Below are 27060 nucleotides of genomic sequence, written 5' to 3' on the forward strand. Positions count from 1 at the left end.
AATTTGCGTTTACGCAATATGGGAGACAAATTTATTTGCCTATACGTTCTTACTTCTTCTTGTTTGTTTTGAGTGTACCGGCCGCTTCTTGGTCTATCATCCATTGTGGTTATGTGTCACTGTACGAAAGTCATCACCATTATTCTCAACATGCAGATGCGCTTCGTGCCCTATTCGCTGTTATAGGTATCTGTTATGTGTCAAAATATGGTAATGAGCATCATCATCATCATGTGGCGAATAAAGCAAGAGATAGTTGGTGGCGCAATGTGTACCGCCCTCTTAGTCCAATCGCCCTTTGTGCGCATGCGTCAGACTATAGAAATCATCATCATATTCAACATGCCGGTACTCTCCTTGGCGGATTGTCTTTTGTAGGTATATGCTCAAGAATGAAAATTATAGCCATATTCAACACGCGGACATGCTTCCTCGCCGATCCTTCATTGCGGGTATGCGTCATAGTTCGGAAACAATCATCAACACGTGGTGATTATCTCGCAGAGATAGTTGGCGTTGTGACAATCTATACCGCTCACTTTTTGCGCAATGTATTGCTCTGGTCAAGTACCATTGCACCGCCGGTTGTATGTGCATGTGCCATTCTATGAAAATAATCATTATCATTATCAACACGCACACACGATTCCTGGCCGATCACTCGTTGTGAGTACGTGCCGAGAGCAAATCTCAATCAAAATTAACACGTGGAGATGACCCTAAAGAGCAGCTTGGTGGCATAAATGCACACAACTTGCTTTTTAGTAAATCGCCTGTTGTGGGGAGCCACCATATCGCTACACGCGTGTGATATTTGATTGTTTGAACGAGGTGCGCGGGCGCCATCATTCCAGAAAAGAGGAGGAAGAACGAACTGGGCTCACACTTTGAATCTAACCGGTCAGCGCTGCAGCCGCTGTTGTAAATATAACCTGTTGCTCGTAGTACTGACTCGTCCTACGACGACGCTCTTGAGGTGCCAAATACTTTTCGTCCATCGACCTTCGATCTGCTTATTCGCAGCTTTCCGTCGATGAGCAAGACCCAGAAAAGACCTCTTCGTCACTCTAGATTGCCTCTACCAATTTAAGGTTATGCCGTTCGATTTATGCAATGCCCCCGCCACGTTGGAAAGGATGATGGACTCTCTGCTTCAAGGTCAACTTACCATTGTTACCTCGATGACGTCCTTGTGTTTTCTACATTTGAGACGCAACTTCAGTGTGTGGCAGCTATCATTGACGTCTTTCTCAAGGCTGGGATCCAACTAAACTCATCGAAGTGCCCCTTCGGGCGCCGACAGATACAGTGCTAGACCATCTCGTCGATCCTTCCGGAGTACAACTCGACCCGTAGAAGGTTCGAGCACTAACGGCTTTTCCTGTACCTCCGTCTGTCAAAGACGTCCGGAGTTTTGTGGGGCACTGTTCTTACTTCAGACGGTTCGTGAAAGATTTCGCAGCAATCGCTCGACCCCTCACTGAACTTCTGAAGAAAGACGTGCCTTTTACATGGGGTTCCCCTCAGGCTGCCGCATTTTCACGCCTTGTAAGGATTCTCACCAACCCACCGATCTTGGCCCACTTTGACCCGTCCGCACTTACAGAGGTGTGAACCGATGCCAGTGGTTATGGGATCGGCGCTGTCTTCGCGCAACGCCAACACAGACGCGACCGCGTTATAGCTTACGCTAGCCGGCTCCTGACAACTGCAGAGCGCAACTATTAGATTACCGAGCGCGAATGTCTTGCTCTGGTCCGGGCTGTTTTGAAGTTCCTGCCATATTAATATGGCAAGTCCTTCTCATTAATCACAGTCCATCATGCGCTCTGTTGGCTTTCATCGCTCAAGGATCCTACCGGCCGGCTCGGTCGTTGGGCCCTCCACCTACAAGAATATCCCTACAAAGTGACGTACAAGTCGGGACGCCAACATCAAGACGCAGATTGCCTCTCTCGCTACCCATTCGAAGACCCGACCTCCACGTCTGATACTGACACCGACGCCTGCATTCTCCCTGTTTTTCCACTGCTCCATGTCGCCGTCGAGCAACCCGTCCTTTCGTATCATCATTTACCATCAGGACTCGTCACTTGCCGACCGTTCCCTTCGCTTATTCACCCTTCAAGATGGCGTACTCTACCACCACAACCTTGACCCGGCGGCCCAGCATTATTCCTTGTGATCCCTAAACACATTCGTTCGGCAGTTCTCAAAAACTTCACGTACCTACGACCGGATCCGCCGACGCTTCTTTTGGCCAGAGTTTGCTCATTTCGTTCGAAGATACGTAGCTGCGTGTGAGAAATGCCAGCGACGCAAGACACCATCGACGCTCCCTGCTGGGTACCTTGAACCACTCGACATTCCCGCGGAGCTATTTTTTCGGCTTGGTTTAGACTTACTTGGCCTTTTTCCTCTGTCTACCTCTGGGAACAAGTGGATCGCTGTGGCCACGAATTACGCCACGCGCTACGCAATCACCCGCACGATTCCTACAAGCTGCGCCACAGATGTCCCCAATTGTCGTCTACGCGACGTGATTTTATTGCATGGAGCTACGCGTCAACTTCTCACAGACCGTGGCCGGACATTCCTGTCAAAAGTTATCGCGGACGTCCTTCAGTCCTGTGCCACGAGGCGCAAGCTATCCACGTCATACCATCCGCAAACAAATGGACTCACGGAGCGTCTCAATCGCACTTGCACAGACATGCTCGCGAAATATGTCTCTTTCGGCCACACTGACTGGGACTTCGGTCTACCGCTTGTCACGTTTGCTTATAATTCCTCGCACCAGGACACAGCCGATTATTCCCAATTTCTCCTTCTGTTCGGCCGAAACCCATCACTGCCATACAACCCTCCCTGTTCACGCGGCACCGACCAGTGATTATGCACTTGACGCCATCGCCCGCGCTGCCCACGCAAGGGAAATAGCCCTTGACCGCCTTCTGAACTCCCGAGAGCGACAAAACGGGCAACCATAATATTCCCGGCAGCCACAGACCGATATCCGTATTGAGTATAGTAAACAATATCTGAAAAATTAAGCGCTCAACAGCTGAAGAACTTCCTTAGCAGGAATAACATAGTTTGCCCGGAACAGCATGGTTCCGTCCCAGGGAAATCCACATCAACAGCTGTGCTTAGCTTATCTCATATACTCAATTCTGCCCTCAACCATCAAAAGATTGCTATCGAAATTTTTATCGACATGAAGAAGGCATTTGATACCATTTGTCACTCGACACTACTGAAAGAATTGAAGTACTATGGTATTATAGATGGCTCTCATGACTTCTTATCCAGTTATCTCACATGGCGAAAGCAGAAAGTACTAATTGACGGTTTTCTATCCGAATCTACACTCTTAGAAGTGACAGAGTGCTGGTAACTTGTCTTTGCGAGAGTAAACGCTTGTCCCATATTTCACTCTCTTTTCAAGAGTGCTGGTAACTCTCTGCTGCCTAGAGCAGGCATACTCTCCCGCACGGAGTACTGGAACTCGCCTGTAGGAGAGTGAACGAGCTCCATCAAACGGAGTGAAGCGGAGTTTCTGCAATGGAGTACATATGCTCTTTGCGGGAGTTTAAGCACTCTTTCCGCTGTAGGGTTACGCTACTCCTTCAGAGAGTTTTACGATTCCATCTCGGCTAGAGTGGGTGAACTCCCTCGGAGAGGTATCAGGAGCGACTTTTTACTCCCTTACAGAGTTACACAATGCCATTAGGCTCGAGTGCATGGACTCCCTCTTAGAGTTGCATAACTCTTAGGATAAGCATTTCCCTACTCTCCAAAGGAATCCTGCTACTCTGCGATACAGCGTGCCTTTACTCCACTGTACGAACCATAAAATTAAGCCTAAATGGCTGGTTGCTACTTTTGTTGAAAGCATTCTGCTAACCTTGAACATAGCGACGTTTTCCCCAAAACACATCCTGGAAAGTGGTTTTCACGTGAAGAGAACAAGCTTTCTCCCCATATGCCAGAGCATTTTTAGAGCACTTTTTCATGGAGCCTCAGTGTTGGCGTTCGTCTGAGCTCATTGCATTGCAGGGCCCTTATGACAAAAACAGTGCATAACAAGGCATAGAAAGCACAAAGAAAACAACCAGCATGTATGTTTATTTACAATTTACATGTTTATGTACAATTGACACTCTATACAATTTGTACTGTAAAAAATACACAATCACATGAGCACTTAAAAACACACACACAAAGGAATGGAAGAGCCATTTCACCTTTCAGCGCAGTGACAAACATACATTATTCAGCATATGGTGCAAGCACGAAGAACAGGGATGATCGATATATACAAATGAGAACGATGAAGTACGTTAAATGCGCTTACACTATTTTCCCAGCCTCGAGGAAGCGGCCAACCTGGGCGCAGTCTACAGACCGGCTGAACAGGGAATAAAGTGCTTCATGTGAGAGACGTGAACGATTTCTGCAGTACGACGACGGCGGTCCGCCACCGAGTGAAGCGGAGCGACTATAGTTCAGTGCGGAAGTTTTTTGCAATATGGTGTAGGGCCTAATGTAGCGGTGAAGGAATTTCTCGCAAAGTCCAGAGGTTCGAACTGGCGTCCATAAGACCCTCATCCTCTAAGCCTGACACATTTAGGTATACTTTGTCTCCACAAACAATATCTGACTAGAACCATGCATTTCCCCAGTGCCTATGAAAGTTGTGTCTTTTATTGCGAGAGCAATTATATGGACACTTCAACCGGATTTCTGCCGTCGCCGTCGCCGTGAGGTTCCGTATAGATTCCAAGGGCGATAAACTCGTCGCCGCGCGCCGTATGCGCGAGCCAAAGCACGCGGGGGACACGCGCTATCACGGTAGGCGAACTACCCGCGCGCTATCACGGAGAGCGAACGCGCGGCGGAAAGCAAACGCGACCGTCCCGCGAAAGGCCGTGCGGGTATGGGAGGGAGGGAGGCGGGGCCGTGCTCCGGAACTAAAGGCGTATCTTGCCACTCAATCTCCCACGCGAAAGCCAGAAACGGAATGAGGGGGGGGGGGGGGAGAAGCTTCTCCTCTGCCAACAACTTCTCTGCACTTTGCCGGGTGGTCGTCCGCACCGTCTCTTATCTCCACACGGCTCTGACCTTTGCATGCGCTGTGCATTCGCGGCTCCGTTTCCGTTGAAGCGATAGACCGCGCGAACTTGCGCTTGCTGCCAGTGCTTTGATAGTCGTTGGCTGCGGTCATTCAGTGTGATCTATTCATGATTGCTTGTGCGCGCTGACACCACGATTGTTAATTCAGTTAGCAAGACAATGTGTCCAAGTTTATGCAGCCGATAAAACTACTATCCCTACTCCGAATAGCTCTACTAATTTGCTATCGCAATTGATGCTTCGCCTTTCGGGCCAAACTGCGACATTTTTTTATGCATTTGTATAAACACTCGTGTTATTCTGTGTATTACACTCACCCTGCTTGGGCTTCCATGTCCCCAGTATTTTATAAACAAATAAAAATATTGCGATACAAACTGCAACTTGAAACAAACATTTGCATGTGTCGTACTTCAAGCAGAAAAAAGATTGCGCAACAAGGATATGCTCTATAGGACAAGCAACACTAAACCGAAACTCGAGTGGATGTCAAGCAAGTAAAAAAAAAAAGACTGCTTCTGTACGGGGGACGGCAGGGGAGGGAAGCCGCTTGCAGATACTAGTGGAGGCAAGGAGAGAGTGCGCGTTGACTTTGATGTTCGCCTACTTAAAGTATGCAATGGGGCCTGCTGAGGGGTCTTCTCTTGCCTATGCAGACCATTAGTAAGCTCCTAAGGATAAAGAAGCTGTGCTGGTCATAGGACAAATATTTTTTCTGCAAATTTCACCGTGCAGGTCCTGCGGGAAATGTTCTTACTCTACAGGAAATGGTTGAAGGGATGGAATATCGGCAAATTGCCCGCCATGGTTGCTTACTGGCTATGTTGTTGAGCTGATACACAAGGTCGCGGGATCGAATCCTGGCCATGGTGGCCCCATTTCGATGCGGGCGAAATACAAGAACGCCAGGGTACCTATATATTGAGGTGCACGTTAAGAACTCCAGGTGGTCTGAATTTTCCGGAGTCCCCCACTATGGTGTGCCTCATAATCCGATTGTGGTTTTGGCTTGTAAAACCCCTTCTTTTTTATTTGCAAATTGTTGTTAGCAGGGCTTGTGGGTTGTTTTGTTTTAGCAATCGTAGCCGCAATGTCATCACACCAAAAAGCCTGGCTAACTAGCACTTGCAGGTATGGCATCCCTTTAACCATGTCCCAATGACATGGAGATAACAGGCTCAAAAGCACCTGCAGAATGAAGTTCACAGGACACACGTTTCTCGCACGACCAGTCGGGCCTTACCCTTTGGAGCTTGAAAACAGGCTGCCTGGGCAAGATGTTTAAAAATCAGATGCATTAGGAACTATAAAAGAAATAAATATTGCTCTCCGATTAATCATTTCATGCACTGTCAATGGCAGTTGCTGCCTTGACAACGCATGGCAGAAGGCTGCTAGGCTCCATGCCCATCAATATCTCGAGCAGAAGAAAGGTTCGCTTTGCTTTTTGTGCATACTGGACATTAAATGCCCAATATGCAGCAAGAAGCATAGCGAACCTATCTGTTATGTCAACGGCTGTAAGTTTAAGGTCCTCAAATGTCACTAAAAAGTGCTCGAAGCCTCAGGCTTGTCGCCAGAATAAAAAAGATGTGGGTGGGCAGACATGGCTCCTGGCACCTGCAGGTAGAAGGAGAAAAAGATTTGACTCGCAGCACAGGAATTTTTTCACATGAATCACATTCAGCTCATGGGTGCAATACTAATGGATCAATATGTGCACAGATAATTGAGCTGTACCAGAAAATGGCACACTGGCAGCAAAGCAGCTACAGTATATAGTAGGATAAAAAAAGAGACGACGAAAAGTTGAGGTATGAGATGTTAGGTAATTCAGGCACAGCCCACACGGCCAGCAGCTAATAGGGCCACAGAGTCGAACAAAAATAGCAATACTATTCAGGTTTTGATATGTAGCTAGCCATGTCACCAATGCCTCCCAATCTAGAAGTTGCTGATCACACCACACTGCAGGACAAGCTGAACTTAATCCTCAATGTCTGCGCCAGTGGCAATCAAAGGAAGTGGCTTACAAATAAACATGCAATAATTTGGCTTCGCTGTACCGCCAACTTTCGCTGTTTGCCAGGGGATGAAGATATGGTACATGCATTGACTGTACGTTTGTAGATTTGTAGTGGCATGGCAATACTCGAGGTACAGACTGACCAGCTTGTCCATCCAGCAATGCTTTCACAAGCACAGATACTTTCACTTTTGACATCACTACCGTTTTTTACACCACTGCAAAACATTTCCCAATGAGGATGCTTATATACATGGTGCAGAATAAGTGTAGCATGCATACCAGTGGCGAAAGAATAGCACTGGGGTCTTCCTTTACGATCCGTGGAAGGCTTGTCAGCACTGCCACCACATAGGAATCTGAAAAAAGTGCACAAGAAATAATTGGATTGTGAGTAGCTGCAAACAAGTTACACATTGAGCAAGGTAACGCAAGGAAGAATACAATTAGCAATTCTTATTACTGAGCAAATAAGTATGTCGTAATTGTAGCCAAAGTGAGGACACTTGTTAAAGGGGCCCTAAAACACTTGCAACTTGGTGAAGAAACGTACCACGCAAAAGACAATTTAACACCCAAGCCAAAAATGTGTATCACTCACTTGCACATGGCAGGAAATGTACAATATTCCTCCGATATTATTAACTTGTGCTTTCAGGTGGATATTTAAATTCCCACCATGCTTTGGCCACTCATAGAACGCCACAGAGGCATTCTGCTGATGGCCAGGTTCCTCAAGAAGTTACGAGAAATTGTTACTTTAGCAGAAAAAAAAGAAATCGTGAATAATTACAAGATTCTACTTGTCTAAAAGCATTATTCCAGTCTTTAGCAACAGTCATCTGCTCGACATGGTAAAAGATCCTGTCACCACTAATGTATTGCTGGCTGCCAATTTTACGTATCAATTGTGTGCTCCAGTTTGCTTTTATGCCAAGGAATCGTTCTGAAAGCATTAGCAATCATTTGAATGCAGCCCAAGGTGCGATTGGTTTGTCACTTTGATGTTAAGAACTTACTGCTGTCGTCAAGGTCTTCAACGTGCAGTTTGGAGCCTTTCTGCAGGACGCTCAGGATCCGGTCCCCCCTTCTTTCGATGAGGTCTCCTAGGGACTCTGTTGCAAAAGTTCCCGTGAGCCACTGAAACTCATTGTGGAGCTGGAAAAGTGAAGGCGATACACAGCACAGACTTCAATGATAGTTGGTCAGGTCAGTTCTTCCATACTTATGGCTATAAATTTCATACTGATGTCAAAAGTAGGCAATATGAACATAAAGCAGCCTAAAGTGCAACAAACAGCACTATAGGTCTTGGAATTAGCAGACACCCAAAGATCTTCAATATACATTATGGCATTACTTAGGTTGTGTATATGGTACAGTCCCAATAATAGAGTTTCAGAATTGGGGCCCCAATCCGCGTTGCGTTGGTGCCTCTTGGGATCGGAGGAGCATCGGAGTTTTAAAATTGTGCCCAGAGCAGCAGCGTTGGGTTGCGCGCTCCGGTCAAAAGACACTGACTCGAGTGCAGCTAGCGTCTTCTTGCATTGCACCGAGTCTTTTGCCTCTAAGAACGCCGAAAATCACCCAGCACACGGCAAGTTTTCTCTGCAACCAACTGGATTGAGCGATGCGAGCTCTGGATGGCTGCTACTCGTATGTCTCTCTTGGCTACCACGCGACTGCTCTTCGCCCGTGCTAGCCACTCAAGGTGGCTTCGGAACCCACGCTACTTCTCGAGTTTAGCATCTTTGGTTGACCCTAACGCAAAGACTCAAGGCTGCCTTGCGTCTTGTGCATGCTCAGTTGCGGCCTGCTACCTTCTTGGGGCCCCAAGGCGTTTGGGGCCCCTATTCTAAAATTGTCTAATATCACTGACAGCCAACTGCAATTTCGGTGCTTTTAAGTCCCTGTCGACAAACCTCATTAGCAATGCAATGTTACAGGAATTCGGAATGTTGTCTAGATGTGCACCTACAATACTCACATGACCAGTATTCAACTGTATTTTAATCAATAGCATGAAGGTCTCAACGAAACGGTATTAAACATGACTTACAACGCTGATAAGATTACAAGTACAGCATGTAAAGAAGACAACTGCAGCCTACACTTAGCGCAGTGACTAAGAAAACTAGAGATCACAAACACCATGAAACTTCAGTAGTTGATATACTGACAGTTCTAACTTTCCACTGCAGTTGAAATATAAAGCTTCAGTCTAGCTACATGCACTTATAATAGGGCCATTTTATACTAAATGCCTCTGACATTGCATTCACCCATCCTCTCTAGAACGGCAGCCGAAAAAATTGTGCTCACGAACTTTACCAAGAACCACAGCTTAGCTTAACTGTGCAAGACACCCCGCAATAATTTCACAAGCTTCTTGTGCTACTGTCTATGATGCTATGTACTAGAATTTGGAAAAACTTAAGATGGCTGAGCAAAATGTCCAGTATTTCTAGCCTAAAATGACTCAATATGCTATCATGTCATTACATTGTGGATATTTAGAACACTCGAATTACTTTCCCAGACAAGTAAATTATTATTCCATTCTAATGCTGGCACTAGAATTATATTGCAAGTGAGCAGCTACAATTTTGTAGCTCCATATGAGATGCAGAAATGTTCAATTATGGCCAGAAATGCAAAACACCATCCAAAGAAACGTATTGATGCTTAACACTAATGAAAAGGACCATGCGATCTGAGCACTTGCCTCTCGCTCAATTCTCAATGCTGGGTACGTATCAGGGAGCTGTGCAAGAGATAACGTGGCAGTTTAAATCAGGCTCCTCCGGCTCCGAAATGTCTTATTCATGGACACCTGAATTTTCTCGAAGCTGCCGGCTGCCTTGCGCAGCTCCCGCTTCATGATGTCTATGTGGCAGTTCAGACTTCTCTCGTCCTCCCCCTCATCGAAGGCGGCATTCCAAAAGGCTGCCTGCAAAATATATAATAAGTATTGTACACACATGTGCACACATCGTCATACATAAGTAGCAACAGTAAACAGATAATACACAGTTCAGGAGTGCATGTGAATCCATATGTTCAAGGTTCAACATTAGTGGAATAAAAACAAAGCATATGTTCTGCAATGTGACATGCACTGTGAATCCTAGTTTTTGCACAGTGAAGTAAACTTGAAAAATGTGTGAAACAAAAAAAGTCCTTGCGTTTTTAATCCAGATTAGAAAACGCCAAGTTTTGATGTGCTGCCATCTTTTACATAAAGTGTAAGCAAATTGGGTAGCCTTGACAAATTTGCTGAATGGAGCTGTAAAACATTTGTGTAAAAAGTGACATATAATTCAGGCCAAAGTATTACTAAAGAGTGCAGAAAATAGAATAATAGCAATAATCCAGTTGGATTTATTGCCCAAAGTGCCACAAAATATCGCACACTCACTTAAGGGCAAAAAGTGTAAAGTTATATGATAGTTTGGAAAACAGGAGACTGGTATGAATGAGTTACCTTTCTGACGCATGGCTTGACAGCCTTGCCGGCGCTGCCACCTCTCTCACATTGGGCAGCTTTCCTCTTCTGGGGTTTCTGCCGATTCAGGTCTAGCTGAGAAATACCAGGCGGTAGTTTTTTCCGCATGTTTTTGCCTTGAACTTCAAGGCCGTCTGCCATGTGAACTGAAACATTTCAAGCACTATCAGTGAGATGAATACTCATCAGCTATATTTTACCACATGCAGGCTAACTGTACCACCAAAAAATATGTAGGCCAGCAAAGATTGCACATGGTTCTTCAGCACAAAAGGGACAGTGAAGAAAAACGAAATTAACAAAGAAAGTTGCACGAAGACAGCACAGCGCCAGCACATTGGACCTTCCACTGGAGAAAAATGCAACGAATTTAGGACCAACAGTATATGCCATGTATGTGGCTATGGCCGCTCTATTGATATTCAGGTCGATGATAATGCATTTAAGGTTTTGGTTTCAGCTTTCCTAATGAGACAGCATGAACGAAATGAGGCTACCGCTTTTATGCTTTTTTTGGCACAGACTCTGCACGCTTTTCTGCTTTAATGCCAATTTGGAACAGGATAGCACAGAGACCTGCTTTTTGCACTGCTGTTCCAGCTTGTCATTAGCCTTTACTCAATATATAACCTTTCTCACAATGCATGCTGCTAGGGCATTACCAGTGTTCAGGTCATTGCCACTGTGTCATCTCCCAAGGTCTTAAGCCTACAGATGCATCTTTTATCAGTGCATCATGGCCACAGATAAAATGTTAAGGTACTTACATGGCCTTCCCCACATGCATCTTTCAGCTGTGGGTACTTGAGCACAAGCTCCCTTGCAGCGACTGCATATAGATGGCCTGGGTAGCTGAACATATTGGTAAAAAAGGGCATACACTGCCACAATAGCAATACAATGGGTGAGAAGAATAAAAGGAAAGTGGGTTCAAATGAAAGTGTACAAAAAAGTTAATTCTGAAATAACCAATCGAACAATGAATGTGTATTTTAATGTGATTAGCATTAAAGAAATGTAGCACCACACCATATTGTCACCACCAAAATGCATCATTTATGAGGTGTCTATGCAGCCAGCATCCTTTTTGTGTACACCTAACAGCACCATTGCAATGTCTAGATGTGGTGCATGTCAATGTATATTCAGGCGTGGTGTGTATATTCAGGTGTGCATTCAGCCCACCACTAAAAGAAATTTTAAGGGTTTTTTTTGCCACTGAAGAGTGGAGACAAGTTGGCCTGACTATTGGTTTCAAATCCTCAACACAGGAGCACAATGCTTTACCGATTAGACCATGGACTACCCAGTGACCCAAGTTGGCGTGAATGAGGTTAGACAGACATATATAATAAAAACTGGCCGAAATTCACAAAAGAGTGCTAATCACAATAAAAACTTGGTGCAAGTGGGGCCTACCAAATGTGTGAAGTTGTCTTTTCATCTAATTTCATTTATCTTCACTTTTTTTTCTTAGAAGGTAGAAATAATAAACTTCTACCGTCCTCTAAAGCAGGAGACACACGGTACGATTCGGCATCCGATCCGATGTGCGGCACCGCATGCTCCGGCATGCGGCATAGGACGATACGGGGCACATTGGACGGGCATCCGAACGAGTGAGCGGCGCCTAAGCTCCGCCCAGATCTTGCACCTCAGCTTGTACGCTCGGAAGACTTCGTATCCTTGTCGAGAAATACAAAACAAACAACTCTGCGCAATGCGGCTTCGCTTTACACGAACACTGTCACTAAAATTACGTCTTTGCGAGCGACAAAACACTTCGCAGCGGTATGTTCTCCACTGACGGCTCCGGGGACAGCCAGCGATAGGGCCGGTAGGCCTAGCTGGCTGCCACGGCCGACGGCTCTTGCCGTGTTTGCTCGTCATGGCCGACGGCACTTGCGATCCAGACCGCGCTCATCGAAGTGCGTTTATTTTTGCCAACACGATTAACACTGTACACGTAGGTTACCCATAATTAAATACACTTGGATTACTCGACGCCGTCGATGCGAAGGGCAAGCGTGGAAACAAAGCGAGTAGCCTCGCTCAGACAGAATGTGAGAAGGGGTGAAGTATACCCCCACCTGCACCACTAACGCATCGCAGGTTCCTCGCTCAGACAGTCGGTGTGTGCTGTCTACCTGCGAAATGCTGTTGCATTGCGGCTCCCGGCCGATCTCGCAAGTAGCCGAGTGCTAGTACTAGGCGCTGCTTTGCAGAACAGGCACAGGTTCGAGATAATTTTACCGAACTGATAACTATTTCGTGTCTGAAACGAATTGTAGCAATGCTGTTGCAGCTGGCATGAAAAAAAAAAGAGGCGACGAGAAACCGGCCCGCCAGCACCGCCTCTGTGAACGGAGCGACAGAGAACGTCACATGCCAGGCGCGCTGTCATTGGCTGCGGCCAAACGATGGTACGGTTGTCGGACTCATCGGACAGTGAAAATCTGTCCAGTTTGTCGCACGCCCCGGGCATCTCTTCCGGCGCTTCGGCACGGTAAAACGCCTCGGTTCCGGCTCGTCGGACGCCAGATCGGACACCGAATCGGACCTTGTGTCTCCCGCTTGAATCTCCACGGCTTATTTTTCCCTACACTTCATATGTTTAGAGCAATACGACAAACATATTACACCTAGGCAGCCTATACAAACATTCGTAGATGATTTGCTATGATGTTCCAACACACCATTTATCAAAGGTTACTCCTGAATTTTGAACACAACAGAAGACAATATTAACTTCAGTGCTGGCAATTTGGCACTATGGAAATTGCTTGATCTAGAGATATGTAGTGCTGCGTCACAATCCTGCAATACAGTACACTACAACAGATATGAGCTTATCAGTAATGTTTCCTTTGTAGGTAAAACTGCTGATAGGGCTCTCGTGTCAATGTTCGAATTAACAGCCCATGTACATACGAATGTTTCATTGAAGCACAATCTGCCTTTTAGGACAGCAATGATCTCATAATATGCATAATTGATTTATGGAAAGATCAGAATTCAAGTCTCTGTTTCCCTCTTCTGCGGGATGCTAGGTATGCATTAACTATTTGGATGAACTTGTACAAAAAGCAACCTCTGCTATGCCATTTACTAGCTTATTACGTCAGAAAGTAACACCTAACTATTACAAAACTATCCATGCCCATAAAACACTTGATAAACATGTTTAATGAGCAATTCGGAAAAAATGGTCACACCGAAGTAATGCTTGCCTTTGGGACGATTTCAGTTAAACAATTCCCCCAAACCAATCTAATCAAGTGTACATTTTAAAAAAATGCAACTTACAGTGTGTGGCTTGAGAGTGCGTACCCGAGCCAATCTACGACTCTTCTTCTGAGGTTGGGAACCTCCCGAACCCTTGTGTCGGCCAATTGTGCCCTGATGTCAACTGGTGTTTCAGGAAACTTAAATTTCAAATTTTCAGAAAAGGGGGAGAAATCTACAATTTCTACCCCTGTGAATGACACATCCCTGGAAGTACAATGCAATACGATTAATTTCAAAGACAAGTTATTCAGGTCTCACTGGACAGGTGAGATTCAACAAGCTTTGTCCAAATTAGCTTAAATGCTGCTGAGCATAGCCTCTACTGTACAACGTTCCAAACGACAAGTACTACAGGAGCACATTCCACATCAATGCGTAATCATGCAGAACTTCAGTGTTGGCAATTTGGCACTTTGAAAATTCCTTGACCTAGAGATATGTAGTGCTGCATTACAGTCTTGCGATACAGTACACTGCAACAGATATGATCTTATCAGTAATGTTTGCTTTGTAGGTAAAACTGCCAATAGGGCTCTCTTGGTGCAGTCCTCACATTCGTAACTGACAAACAGGAATGGCAGAAGCAACATGGCAGGACAGCCACACAGAAATGCAACGGTACATAAGTGACGCTGAAAGGGTTTATGTTTCACCTTTACACGCAGCACCCAACAAACAGGAAACTGCAGCAAGGCTGCCATAGTGCAAGGCTTCAAATGAATTTTGGATGCCTCCCCTTAACATGGACTTAAATCGAAGTACACAAGCGGTTTTTGCCCCTCTCAATACGCAGCCGATAAAAGCTGGGGAGCAAACCCGCGACATCAGTTTTAGCAGCTAAAGGGAACAGCCACTATGCCACCACAGAAGGTGTGTCCCTTTAACATAATTTGGGTTGTGGCAAAAGATTTCTACCCTGTATCTTTTGATCACACCTACTGTTCCACCCTTGCCAGCTTAAAGACAGCAATGACCTATTCTTGCCTTTGAACAATAACACTCACACATCATTTTCCTTCACAGCCATTGTCCAAGTGCACTATCAACAAATTTAAAACAGTCACACTTTTCATGCTAGTACAAAACAACAATGTTAAGTGCTGTAAAAATGATAAAAGCTCTTTCATAGCAACAAGGCATCACCTACACAAGCATATGTGTAAGAAAACCAAATATCAGAGAAGCAAGTGGAATGAGGCTATTATCATGCGAGTCTATAATTGTAGGCGTGTGCAAGTATAGTAATTATTAGACTGAATGAAATAGTATTAGAATCTAATCAAATTAAATACTCTATTCGGACACTTCTTGGAAAGTAGGCAATCTTGCGATTTGTGTGAATGCAATTCCGCTTCATTTTTGAATAGCGAAAGAATTTGGGAGAAAAAGTAATCAGTGGATCAGCTCGCACTTTGTAACAATGCTGACTTGCAACTAAGTTTTGTTCATACACAGCGTATGCACACACAATATAACAAGATCGTTTACATAAGCACAAGCAACATGTGTCACCAACACAAGGCGCATGTGTCGCCACCTGTATCCTCTATACAACGAGCTATCAAGATATGCAACACGCATGTAACTTAAAAATGATGCACATGTGTAGATGCACAGCTGTGTTAGCAACTCTTCACCATTGTTTGCAGATGCCTACATACTGTTTAAATACAGGGATCTGATCATCAGGTTAAAAACTGAAGCAGCATACATCACACACAATGCTGCTGGCTGCATTAGCCAGCCTTCAATATCCTTACAGAAGGGACTGGTGCGCCTTGATAGCTCATTGTAGAGAGGTTTCATGTGGTGATATGTGCATTTGTCTGTGCTTATGTAAAGGATCTGATCTTAATAAATATTAAACTGAGTTGCAAGTGGACATTTGTCCTGTGGCCTTCTTTGTTTTTCTCGGTTGTCTGTTTCCACAGCTGTTATGAAATTCAGTTATACCAACTTTCCCTCATATTGTGGTGTAGTGACACATGGCATTTAGTAGATATGGCTTTTCATTCACAGAAAAAGACAGGATTCCGCCAGGACCAACCCTTTCATACATTGAAATGGAGTTGAGCAGAGGTACTGAAACGGTGTTGTAACATAGCTGTTCAAGCCAAACTCATGAACACAATGCGCACAATAGATTCCCATTAGATATCAGAAGCATGGACAAGGAAACTAATCATAAATCAAGGAGTTGGCCATCAACTTACGGGTCTGTCACACTTGCAGATGTGCCAGCCTCAGTAATTATCGTCACATCCATCACTCTTATAATGGCATTCTCTTCTAAGAGTGTATTTTCGTCTACATTGACATACGTGTCAAATGTCTTGTTGTGTACCTGAAAATGAAGAACACTGAAGTAATCTGCACATTTTCCCAAATCCCGTTTGCTTTTTCTGCACACTTGTCCATTCTTTGCAGAACTCCTAAAAAAGCTAGCTTTATTCCACACCAAAAATTTTAACTGCCTTTACCATTGCAGCATGGTGTCCTCTAAAGCATAATACCTTTCTACAGAACTATTCAGAAAATATGCACGATCTCCCCAGTATTTTTTCCAGTGGAGATTAACAAACAAGGTAGTGGCTATTCTGGCAGCAGCTAGGCAAGTACCACCGAGCTGGTCCCTAGTGCCCTTAGGCTGAACAGAGGTGCTTTGCCTCCAGTGCGATTTGATTCTAGATCATTTAGCATGCAAAAGTAAAAATAATTGTATTGGCAAATGGAGGCCTCACGAGTGCACCTGAGATTATAATAAAACAGGCAGTGCAGAATCTCCAGGGCACCCGTGAGACAGCGGAGAGATCAAAGCTGGAACCAGAGGGCAGTGTGCGCGTTCAGGCGGCCGAGGACAAAGTGCATTGACTTTCACATACAAGATCAGCTGTCAACAATGAGCCAATCTTATACACACCGGCTGTTGGGAGGCCTCAACAAGCCCCCAACCAGCAAACCAGGCCAGGTTACAGCTTTCATACCCCATTGCCCCTTTGGTATCCTGGAGGCACTGCCAAAGTATACTAAACAGTAAAACACTGCTTGCATTTAGTAATTGCACAAATTCTCATTTCCTTCGAGGCCTCAGGTGTTATAATCCATGCACGCAAGCCCAGGTAGTTTTGCAAACTACAAGCAAATTTCTTACAAGACATTTCTTCTACTGACAGTTGGGGGACATAGTGTTAGGCTGCAGCCAACAGTAGGCAATTGCTGCTAGAAATTTCGGACAGAAGTTCTCACAGTTGTCATGAGAATAAACAAAGCAAATTGATTAGGCGGCGTTCTAGCAAACCAGTGCTTGGCAGGTGGATGCGATGACATCCCATGTACATTCCTCCCACTGTAAAGCACATAAAGTTTTGCCTCAATTCCGTACCCATGCGTGGTAGGCACATAGGATTTCCTCCTTTGCAGGTAACATTTGAGGATTTGCCAACATTCAAGAGAGGTTTCCTCGCTTTACCATGACGAAGAAATTAAAACTAGCATAGTGGCACAAATTTCACAGCTGCAATTTGCCCGCCTACCTATTGAACTATTTAGAATGCATTGTTTTTATGTCAAGCATACAATATAGCCTACATGTAACATGCCGTATGCACTCTTAAGGGGAGATGCTACTCGAAAAAAAAGTGTTTATTAAATGTGCTAGAGATCTGAAAATGCTGCGATTCATAAGTTTTTTGTAGCTGCTATATATTTTTAGTTCTCCTACACAACGGCAAAATATGATGATCTTTGTGGGCACTTTCTTGTAAATCAAATTTTCACTAAAAGCATTGTGCTGTAGCTTATTTAGCTCATTGTAGACTTCAAAATGTCGATATCTATCCAAACAGCATGTACAATTAGTGCAACTATGCAAAGAAAGATTAGTACTCTTCGACAAATTTTTTTAACAATCCCATAAGAATAACCTTGTGCACTTATTTTGTCCTATACTAACGAAACTGATATCTACCTGAAATTGCAATCTCAGCAGTAGTTGCAAAAATACAAGGTTATATTTCATGGGATTGCAAAAAAATGTGTTAAACGTGTAATGTAAAATTGTCTTTGCATAGTTCCAGTAATTGTACATGCTGTTGGACTACATATCGGCACTTTGCGGTCTACAACGCGCTAAATTAGCTACAGCACGATGTGCTTTTTGAGAAAATTTTATGCGCAAAAAAGTGCAAGCAAAGACGACATTCTGTAGGACATAACTAAATATATATAGCAGCTACACAAAAACTAATGACATATTTGAAATCTACATAAGAAATATACGAATCACAGTATTTTCAAATCTCTAGTACAAATAACACAAAAAAGCTGTTTCGAGTAGCATCTCCCCTTCAGCTTATATATGTCAAACAATGCCACGTGTGCAAGCACATGCCCAGCACATGTCCTGTCAGCTTTTCTTCACGTGTATTTATGATGCTGTAGACACGGATCGATACCAACTCTACCAATTTGCCATCAGCATATATGCACAGTGTACGTCTTGGTGCAGTCTTTAAGCAGAAGCCAATGAAGACGCACAAAGCCGGCTTGTGTGACGCACGCACAATTTTCTTCAACTGCTTTAGTAACACTATATAATCCTTCCCGTGGTATTTCGGTCAAACGCGTACGCGACTACGACGTCACGTATGCGCAACGCCTTTTATCGCTCTATGACATTTCGGGTTGTGCAGTCACGCAGGGCATGCGCTCTCGCGGACACGTGTGCGCGGTGCATTCAGATCACAACATAGCGTCGTTGTGCAGATCAAGAATATTAAAAAAGGTAACACAATATCTTTCGAAGACGGAAATATACATTACCTGCACAACTGCACATTCCTCCACCGTTCGAAGCGACGAATGGGCCTCCATTGCCTCCCTCAAATCGACCAACGTGTCGCCCGTCAGCTTCAGAACAAAGCTGGATGGGCCGCGATTGACGAGGCAGGTGATGACCATGGTGTACGAAGGGGTAGCAGACCGGTGGACAACAAAAAAACATTCGAGAAGAGCACACACGTGCAACACACGGGTTTAAATACACCATGTCCATGGGCACACACTTGAAGCGTCGCGCCGCAGATGTATACTCTTCAGTGCGGGAAGAAATGGAGTAGCCGCAAGCACTCCGTAAATTGAGTAGAAAATTTACATTTTTTTATAATGCTTTATCTCTAACGCCAGATTGCAGTTAAGAAATAAGCATTCATTTTTCAAATGCGCGGCTATTCCCGAGTATGGATGTGCTTTGCCATTGGCTTTGCATCATTCCTTCCTCCATGCTTTGCATAGCTACACCTATTCTAGCCACTGTAGCCTAGCTTCGCTTTCTTTCCTTGCTTTGGTCAATGTGGTTTGCTTTGGTCAACGAGGGAATGAGGTAGCCTTTGTATGTTGTGTTCTCTACGAAAGGTGCTGTCAATGGCAAATCGCGCGTCGCCCCATCCGATATTTTATCGCTGTAGGAAATGTCATTTCTTTTCGCCTAAGTATCTCCTTCTGCTAGCGCACATCCGCGATGCACACAGCGGGGAGTCCAACTTCCGTGTTGTTTGCGGTATTGAAGGTTGCCCCAAAACCTACACCGTAGTCGACTCGCTGAAGAAGCATGCGTACCGCGAGCACAGAAGTGTTATAGGCGGCAGCAGCAGCACTGTGCCACATGGTCGCACATTTTGCGAAGCGGAATCTGGTGAGCAGCCCACAAGTGATGGTGACGTGGATGACCCAGCTCCTGCAAGCACAGTGACAGACGACGCGACATCACATCAGATGCTGCGAACAGACGCAGATGCAAGCCGTGTCGACACACTTCAGAACAGTGACTCTTCGGCCAACCGCACCACAAATGTACGAGCACACAGTTCAGAGTTGTTTGCAAACATGCAAAAGAAAGTTTGCTTGTTTTTCGACAAGATGTCCGAGGAGCACAAGGTACCTCATTCCGTGTGTGAACAAGTGTTCAGTGACTTAAAGGCTCTTTTTCAAGAAACTTTGGAAGAATTTTCCTTGGAGGTGCGAATGTGCGTCCCCAGTGCTGTGATCGGTGAAGAGCTTGATCAGCTCCTGAAGTGCGATTTTGTGCCCAAACTGTTAACATTTTCAAGGTCGAAATTCATGCGTGAAGCTTTTTCCAGGAAGTGTCTTCCGTATACAGCTGCTCAAGAATGCAAATTCACCCCTCAAAGTGAAGAGACATTTCAATATGGGCCTATTTCCGGCATGCTTAAAACTTGCTTGAGGTGCCAGACATTGCCAACCTGGTGTTTTTCTCGCAATCACCGCCACGAGCACAATGCCAGCCTGATGCTGTGATCTTCAACGATTTTCGGGATGGTACTGTTTATCAAAAAAAACCTAACATCCGTTTTGGGTAATTCTGAGAACAGTTTAAACAGGCAAGCACAAGCTTTTTTTTGTATATTGCACTGTTCTAAACCTGCATCCCAGGTATCGGTCCCAGCTGTGTAGTATTCACCTTGTGCTGTGTGCACGTTATCGAGATGTAACAAAGCATGGCCTCAGTGAAGTTTTTTCTCCCCTTTTAAGGGATTTGCAATGTCTAAAAAAGCAAGGCCTCAGTTTACAAACAACAGGATGTGTTATTCAGGCAAAGGTCACTGTTCTTGCTTTTTGTGGGGACAACTTGTCTATGCTTAACATCGGGGGTTCAGCATTGCATTTTCAAAGGGTAGATTGTGTCGATTTTGCATGGCACATGCTGAAAATGTGAAATCGATAACTGAGGAATCGATGTGTGTTCTGCGCCAGATGCACACTCACATGCAACATCTGGATGCTATTGCTGTCAACCATGATCTAAAGCGGGTCTATGGTGTAAATGAGCGATCTCCATTGCTTGCATAAGATTACTTCTCTTTGTGTACGCAAATGCCGCCTGATCTCATGCATGATATTTTTGAAGGAACAGTTAGCCATGTGCTACGAAATGTTCTCCGTGGCCTTGTGAGCGACCCTGTGCTCTCTACATCTGACTTAGATAAAGTGAGCACATTTACATATGGCTACAATGACAGAAAGAACAAGCCAGAGCCGTTAATGCACTCGTTTTTAGGTTGAAAAGGAAGCTTTAAAGGCTCGGCAGCCCAGACATGGTGCCTTCTAAGACTATTGCCTTTCATTTTATCGTCACAAATTCCAGAAGGCAATGTACACTGGGAGGTGTACTTAAAATTCAGGGAAATAGTTGACAAGCTCCCAGCAGAAGAGGTCCCCATTTCATGGCTTCCCTATCTTCAACTAAAAATAAAAACGTTCCTTGAACATTTTAAAGCATGCTATCCCGATTCTGCTGTAACACCCAAGATGCACTACATGGTGTATTATCCTAGAATAATAGAACAGCTCGGGCTACTGACACAGTTCTGGTGCATGAGATTTGAGGCAAAACATCAGTATATTAAAGCACTTGCCTCTCGCACAATGAACTTTAAAAATATCGGCAAAACAGTTGCGCACAGGCACAAGCTTCTTCAAGGATTTCAGCTACACAGCTTAAGGCTTGGTCACAGTGTGTCCACCATTGGTGCAAAAGAAGTAAAAGATGATGAGGTGCCAGCTATTGTCAGGGAAAAGCTTGGCGATCAGAGTGTTTGGAAAGTGAAGTCGGTTACCACGGACCACCGCACGTACAGAGAACGGGTTGTTCTCATTATGTAGAAAGGAGAGCAACCCTCATTTGGCCTAGTGGAGTTGATTTTTACATGGACGAAACAATGTTGCTCTTAATGGCACCCCTTGAAGTGAAGTGCTTTAGCCGGCATGGATATTCATATCTAGTGAGGAAATCTGGAGAGCTCTATGTTAGCCACCCAGGAGAGGAAATGTCACCACAGCGGTTGGACCTGTATTTTGGTGCAGAAATAATGCCCAGATGTGAAATGTGCATTTAGCATGTAGTTACAGTAGCGCATCTTCTTTCTAGGGTTTTACGTGCCAAAACCAGTTCTGATTATGAGGCACGCCGTAGTGGAGGGCTCCAGAATAATTTTGACCACCTGGGGTTGTACTGTTGTACTGTTGGAACTGGGTTGTAGTGTACTGGTTACCGTACTGAGCGACGTGGACCGAACTGCCCTTGGAGTTGTTGAAACAATGTGTCCATCCTCTTCTCTCGTCAAATATGCGTAGCCCGCGGCCTCCTCGAACTGACCAAACGGCCTGCTGAAATCCTAATTACGAACTTTAGTCGCGAATACCAGCACTTCACGAGGCACTCTGTTGTAGCTTACTTCGAAGAATTTGACGACGCGAGAACCAGCCTATCACTCGCAGAACTTTCGTCCGTCCCACATGACGACAAGCAGTATACAATTCAACTCGATGTGAATTCCGAACTATCGGCTCAACAGCAAGACAGCCTTCGCTCTCTTTTACTTTCCTTTAGCTACTGCTTTGCCGCGACGTCAAGAATCAAGCAGACACCCGTTGCGAAGCACAGAATTATAACCGAACCCGCCGAAAGACCCATCCGACAGTACGCCTACCGTGTGTCTCGAAGAGAACAAGGCGCCATTCGAGAACAAGTCAAACAAATGCTTGCTGACGACATCATTCAGCCATCTACAAGCCCATGGGCGTCACCAGTGGTGCTAGTTAAAAAGAAAGACGGCACACTTCGTTTTTGCGTTGATTATCGCAAACTGAACAACGTCACAAAGAAAGACATCTATCCGCTTCCTCGCATCGACGACTCGCTGGACTGACTTCGACACTCCAGCTATTTTTCATCCATGGATCTGCGTAGTGGTTATTGGCAAATCGAGGTCGATGACCGTGACCGGGAAAAGACCGCGTTTATTACTCCTGATGGACTCTTTGAATTCAAGGTTCTTCCTTTTGGCCTGTGCTCAGCTCCTGCGACTTTTCAACGAATGATGGACACTGTTTCGTCCGGTCTTAAGTGGCAAACGTGTGTTGTTTATTTGGACGACGTCGTCGTTTTTTCGGAGACTTTCGAGCAGCATCTCCAGCGTCTTCGTGCAGTGCTTGATGCGCTCCGAACTGCTGGCCTGTCACTCAAGCCCGAAAAATGCCACTTCGGTTACGAGGAGCTGAAATTCCTTGGTCATGTCATCAGCTGCGATGGAATTCGCCCGGATCCTGAAAAAACGCGAGCTGTTGCTGCCTTCCCAACTCCTACGAACAAACGCGAGGTTCGCCGTTTTTAGGACTTTGCACGTATTACCGTCGCTTCGTACCCAACTTTTCGAAAATAGCTGAGCCATTGCATTTTCTAACAAGGGACAATGTCGCGTTCGTTTGGAACCCCGAGCAACACCGCGCTTTTTGTGATCTACAACGACTTCAGACTCCTTCAATCTTAGGTCACTTCGACGAAGACGCCGACACTGAAGTACACACAGACGCAAGCAATGTCGGTCTCGGCGCCGTCCTTGTGCAGCGGCAAGAAGGTATCGAAAGAGTGATCGCCTACGCTAGTCGTACCTTGTCATCGGCCGAATCGAACTACTCGACTACAGAAAAAGAATGTCTAGCTGTCGTGTGGGCGATATCCAAGTTCCGACCATATTTGTACGGCAGACCTTTCGAAGTAGTCAGTGACCACCATTCGTTGTGTTGGCTTGCTGGTCTCAAGACCCCTCAGGCCGCCTTGCTCGATGGAGTCTTCGCCTTCAGGAGTTCGACGTTACAGTTGTCTACAAGTCGGGACGCAAGCACACAGATGCCGACTGTCTTTCTCGCGTTCCTGTAGAAACGACTCCACCTGAACTTGCTGACGAAGGACAGTTTCCTCTGTGCCGTCACAGCGTCTGAATTGGCTCAGCAACAGCGTGATGACCTGGAGCTTCGCCCGCTCATCGCCTACCTTGAGGGCCAACTTACGCAGCCACCACTGGCATTCCGCCGCATAATTTCGTCGTTTTTTCTCCGCAACAACGACTTTTACAAGCAAAGCTTTGACTCCAGCTCTCAAACCGATCTTCTGGTGGTGCCATCAGCGATGCGAGAAGAGATCCTGCATGCTTGTCACGACGAACCATCTTCTGGCCATTTGGGTTTGTTTCACGCACACTCTCGCACGTATCCGCCACAAGTACTACTGGCCTAAACTGTCCCGTATCGCCAAGCACTACGTGAAGACTTGCCGAGACTGCCAGCGGCGCAAGACATCACCCATAAAACCAGCTGGCTTGTTACAACCTGTCGAACCACCTCGGGCTCCCTATCAACAAGTCGGAATGGAGTTGCTTGGGCCATTTCCTTAATCTTCGATTGGCAACCGATGGATAATAGTTGCGACAGACTATCTCACTCGTCACTGTGAAACAAGACCACTTCAACGAGCTACTGCTAACGACGTCGCCAACTTCTTCATTCATGCTATAGTCCTCCGCCATGGTGCACCAGCAGTGGTTATTACCGACAGAGGGACCGCTTTCACAGCCCAACTCCTGGACGAAGTGATGACCCTCAGCGGCACTGTTCATCGTCGGGCGACCACTTATCATCCACAGACGAACGGTCTAACCGAACGGCTCAACAAGACCATCGCTGACATGCTTTCAATGTATTTCGACGTCGATCCCAAGAACTGGGACAGCGTTCTTCCTTTCGTTACTTTCGCTTATAATACCGCCATTCAAGAAACCACCGGATTTACTCCTTTCCGCTTGCTTTGCACCCAGATACATATTGAGTGCTTAAAAACTGGCATCAGGACTGGTTCCCAAGGTTGCGCACACTACACACTCCTTTCCGCTTGCTTCACGGCCGCGAGGTTACCACAATGTTAGACGTAATGCTTCTGCCCAACGCCTCCGCATCTACTACAGTAAATGCTGCCCAATATGCTCTGTGTGCCGAAGAAGCTCATCAGCTAGCTCACCTGCGCATTCGCTCTCAGCAACACTATGATGCTCACAGGTACAATCTCTGTCACAGAGAAGTTACCTACCACTACGGAGACAAAGTATGGATCTGGAGTCCCGTTCGCCAACGCGGGAGGTCGGAGAAACTTCTCCGTCGTTATTTCGGGCCTTACCGGGTTCTTCAACGCCTCAATGACGTCAACTACAAGGTTGTTCCAGAGAGCACCACGCGAAGCTCCCGCCGTACACCACAACCGGACATCGTCCACGTGGCTAGGATGAAGCCATACTACGCACGCTGATCGCCTACCGTCCCTACTTCGAAAGCATCGAGCCGATGCTTTTGAAGGGGGGGAATAATGACACGTCAATTCAGTGCATTTTCGTGTGTTGTGGGGTTCCCGTTCGCTTGCGCTTTATTTTTCGTGAGACGAAGACAACGAAGAAGACGTGCTGCTCGATCGGAGCTGTTCTGCTGTGTTGCCGGCTGTTGCTTGTCCTGTTATTGCGGTGACAGTATGTCCCGGGTTGCTCCAGGCTTCCCAATTCGCACTATACTCAGGGTGAGCCCATCAGGTGAGACAGCTGCCACAAAGGAGCAAATGAAGCTTCACTTTGGAAGTGGCATAGTGTGAAACCGAGCTCACCAGCCAGTCACACCTTCCACATAAAAAAGCACTTGTTCCTTTAAACATTATCCTAGTTATATGGTGGTGGTCCGGAGAATCGCACGTTTTTACCCTACAAATAATTGCCCGGTCGATAGTACAGAAACGGGCAGTTTATTTCGAAGTGAAGTGGTAAAAGTAACGCCGGCCGCTTGGCAGCCGCCGTGTCCCGGAGCAAAATTTCAGGAGGAACGTCTTGCCGCGCCCCTTCTCGGCACAGGCAACATGCAGCACATCAGCCCATGCCCTTCTCGGAGCTCACTACAAAGCCTTCTGTACACTGTAGTCCTAGCAAGCATGTGTCGCCAGATGTTAATAAACCTCGTGTATCGAAGTCAACCAACAGTCTTGGAACTCCCTCCCTCATTACTGCGGGCACTTCATGTATATATCAATTTTATATATTCCCATTACTTGTGCTACGATGGCATGACACTTCTTCGTAAAAGGGCGAGCGTCGCAACGTTAGAATGCCAACGACAGACTGCATGCATGAAATTTTGTTTCCCACGGTATGATGATTGTATCAGCATAAATATATGTACCTAAAGCCACCTCGCCACCGCTGTAAAAGAATCAACCATGACGTGCATACGGCCATTCACTGCTAGATGTGACGTGCTTAAAGTTTAATTTTTCCCTCGTTTCATAGAAATATGGAATAACCTGCCCTACCATAATGTGAATGATCTCACTTGATGCTTTTGTTACAAATAATAAATCCTCGAAGAAAAGCCTCTTTTGTAAATCTGTTGTTAGTCACTGCTTTCTAATTGATAATGAGTCCCATCTATTGATTGATATTAGAGCTCCGCACTCTTTTGATATGATGATTTATGGATGCTGTGTACCTTTTTATGTTTCGGAACACCATGCCTGTTTGTACATATTGTTAGAACGTTCCACTCTTGTCAGAGCCTGAGAAAGGCTCACAGTGTTATGAAATAAATAAAAAACATGTCTTCAAGGTCATGTGTGGAAGACCTTTCTTCTGTAGGTTATAAATAGGGCTCCGTGCTTACGGAGTTTATTTTTCTTCAAATTCGGAGGGTGTTTTTCAGAGTTTATTTTCTGGCGCAAATTCGGAGTTTACTTCTCATAAATCCCCAATTCTCCGAAATTCGGGGGTTAAATTTTGCACTATTCTCAATGCTCCAAAATCTTAGATGAAATGATATCTGAACACGAAAACATCAGAACGCACGAAGCGTATTTTTGTTGTCTGGAAGATTTAAACGCACAAACACATATACACACAAGCACAAATACCTGAATACAAAACACCTACGTTTGTGCGTATTACGACCTTAAAGCGTGTTGTAATAGACGCAATGATACTTTACGAAGTTTCTGTCACTGATGGAAGCACGCTCCTTTTGATTGATGATTCTCAGCTTTGAAAATGCCCTTTCAACGTTCGCGCTAGAAGACTCAGCGCGCAGCGAGAAAGCACTGGCCACTGGACAGTGTGAAGTCGCCAATGCGACAGAGGTTCAACAATGTTACTGATTAATTAGCTCTGATAGTTCGTAAAATCACTCATGAGTTGACTCATGTCGTCACTTTCAAGAAACACTAACTTAA

General features: G+C 45.4%; 1 protein-coding gene across 1 annotated transcript; it reads right to left on the reverse strand.

Moving 5' to 3' along the window:
- Nucleotides 1–13969: 13969 nt before the first annotated feature.
- LOC125945795 (uncharacterized) lies at nt 13970–19011 on the reverse strand. The gene is made up of 3 exons (XM_049668085.1): nt 18777–19011; nt 16169–16299; nt 13970–14159 (listed from the first exon to the last, which is right to left on the reverse strand). Exons 1-3 carry the CDS (start codon nt 18912–18914, stop codon nt 13970–13972), a joined length of 459 nt encoding a protein of 152 aa, XP_049524042.1. The 5' UTR covers nt 18915–19011.
- Between the last annotated feature and the right edge of the window lie 8049 nt (nt 19012–27060).

The sequence above is a fragment of the Dermacentor silvarum genome, chromosome 5, assembly GCF_013339745.2.
Source record: "Dermacentor silvarum isolate Dsil-2018 chromosome 5, BIME_Dsil_1.4, whole genome shotgun sequence".
NCBI lineage: Eukaryota > Metazoa > Arthropoda > Arachnida > Ixodida > Ixodidae > Dermacentor > Dermacentor silvarum.

Coding starts and splice junctions, on each gene's coding strand:
- LOC125945795 (XM_049668085.1), bottom strand. CDS start 18,914: ATGGTCATCACCTGCCTCGTCAATCGCGGCCCATCCAGCTTTGTTCTG. Junction 16,300..18,776: donor AGGAATGTGCAGTTGTGCAG/GTAATGTATATT, acceptor CTTCATTTTCAG/GTACACAACAAGACATTTGA. Junction 14,160..16,168: donor TCTGCAAGTGTGACAGACCC/GTAAGTTGATGG, acceptor TTGTACTTCCAG/GGATGTGTCATTCACAGGGG.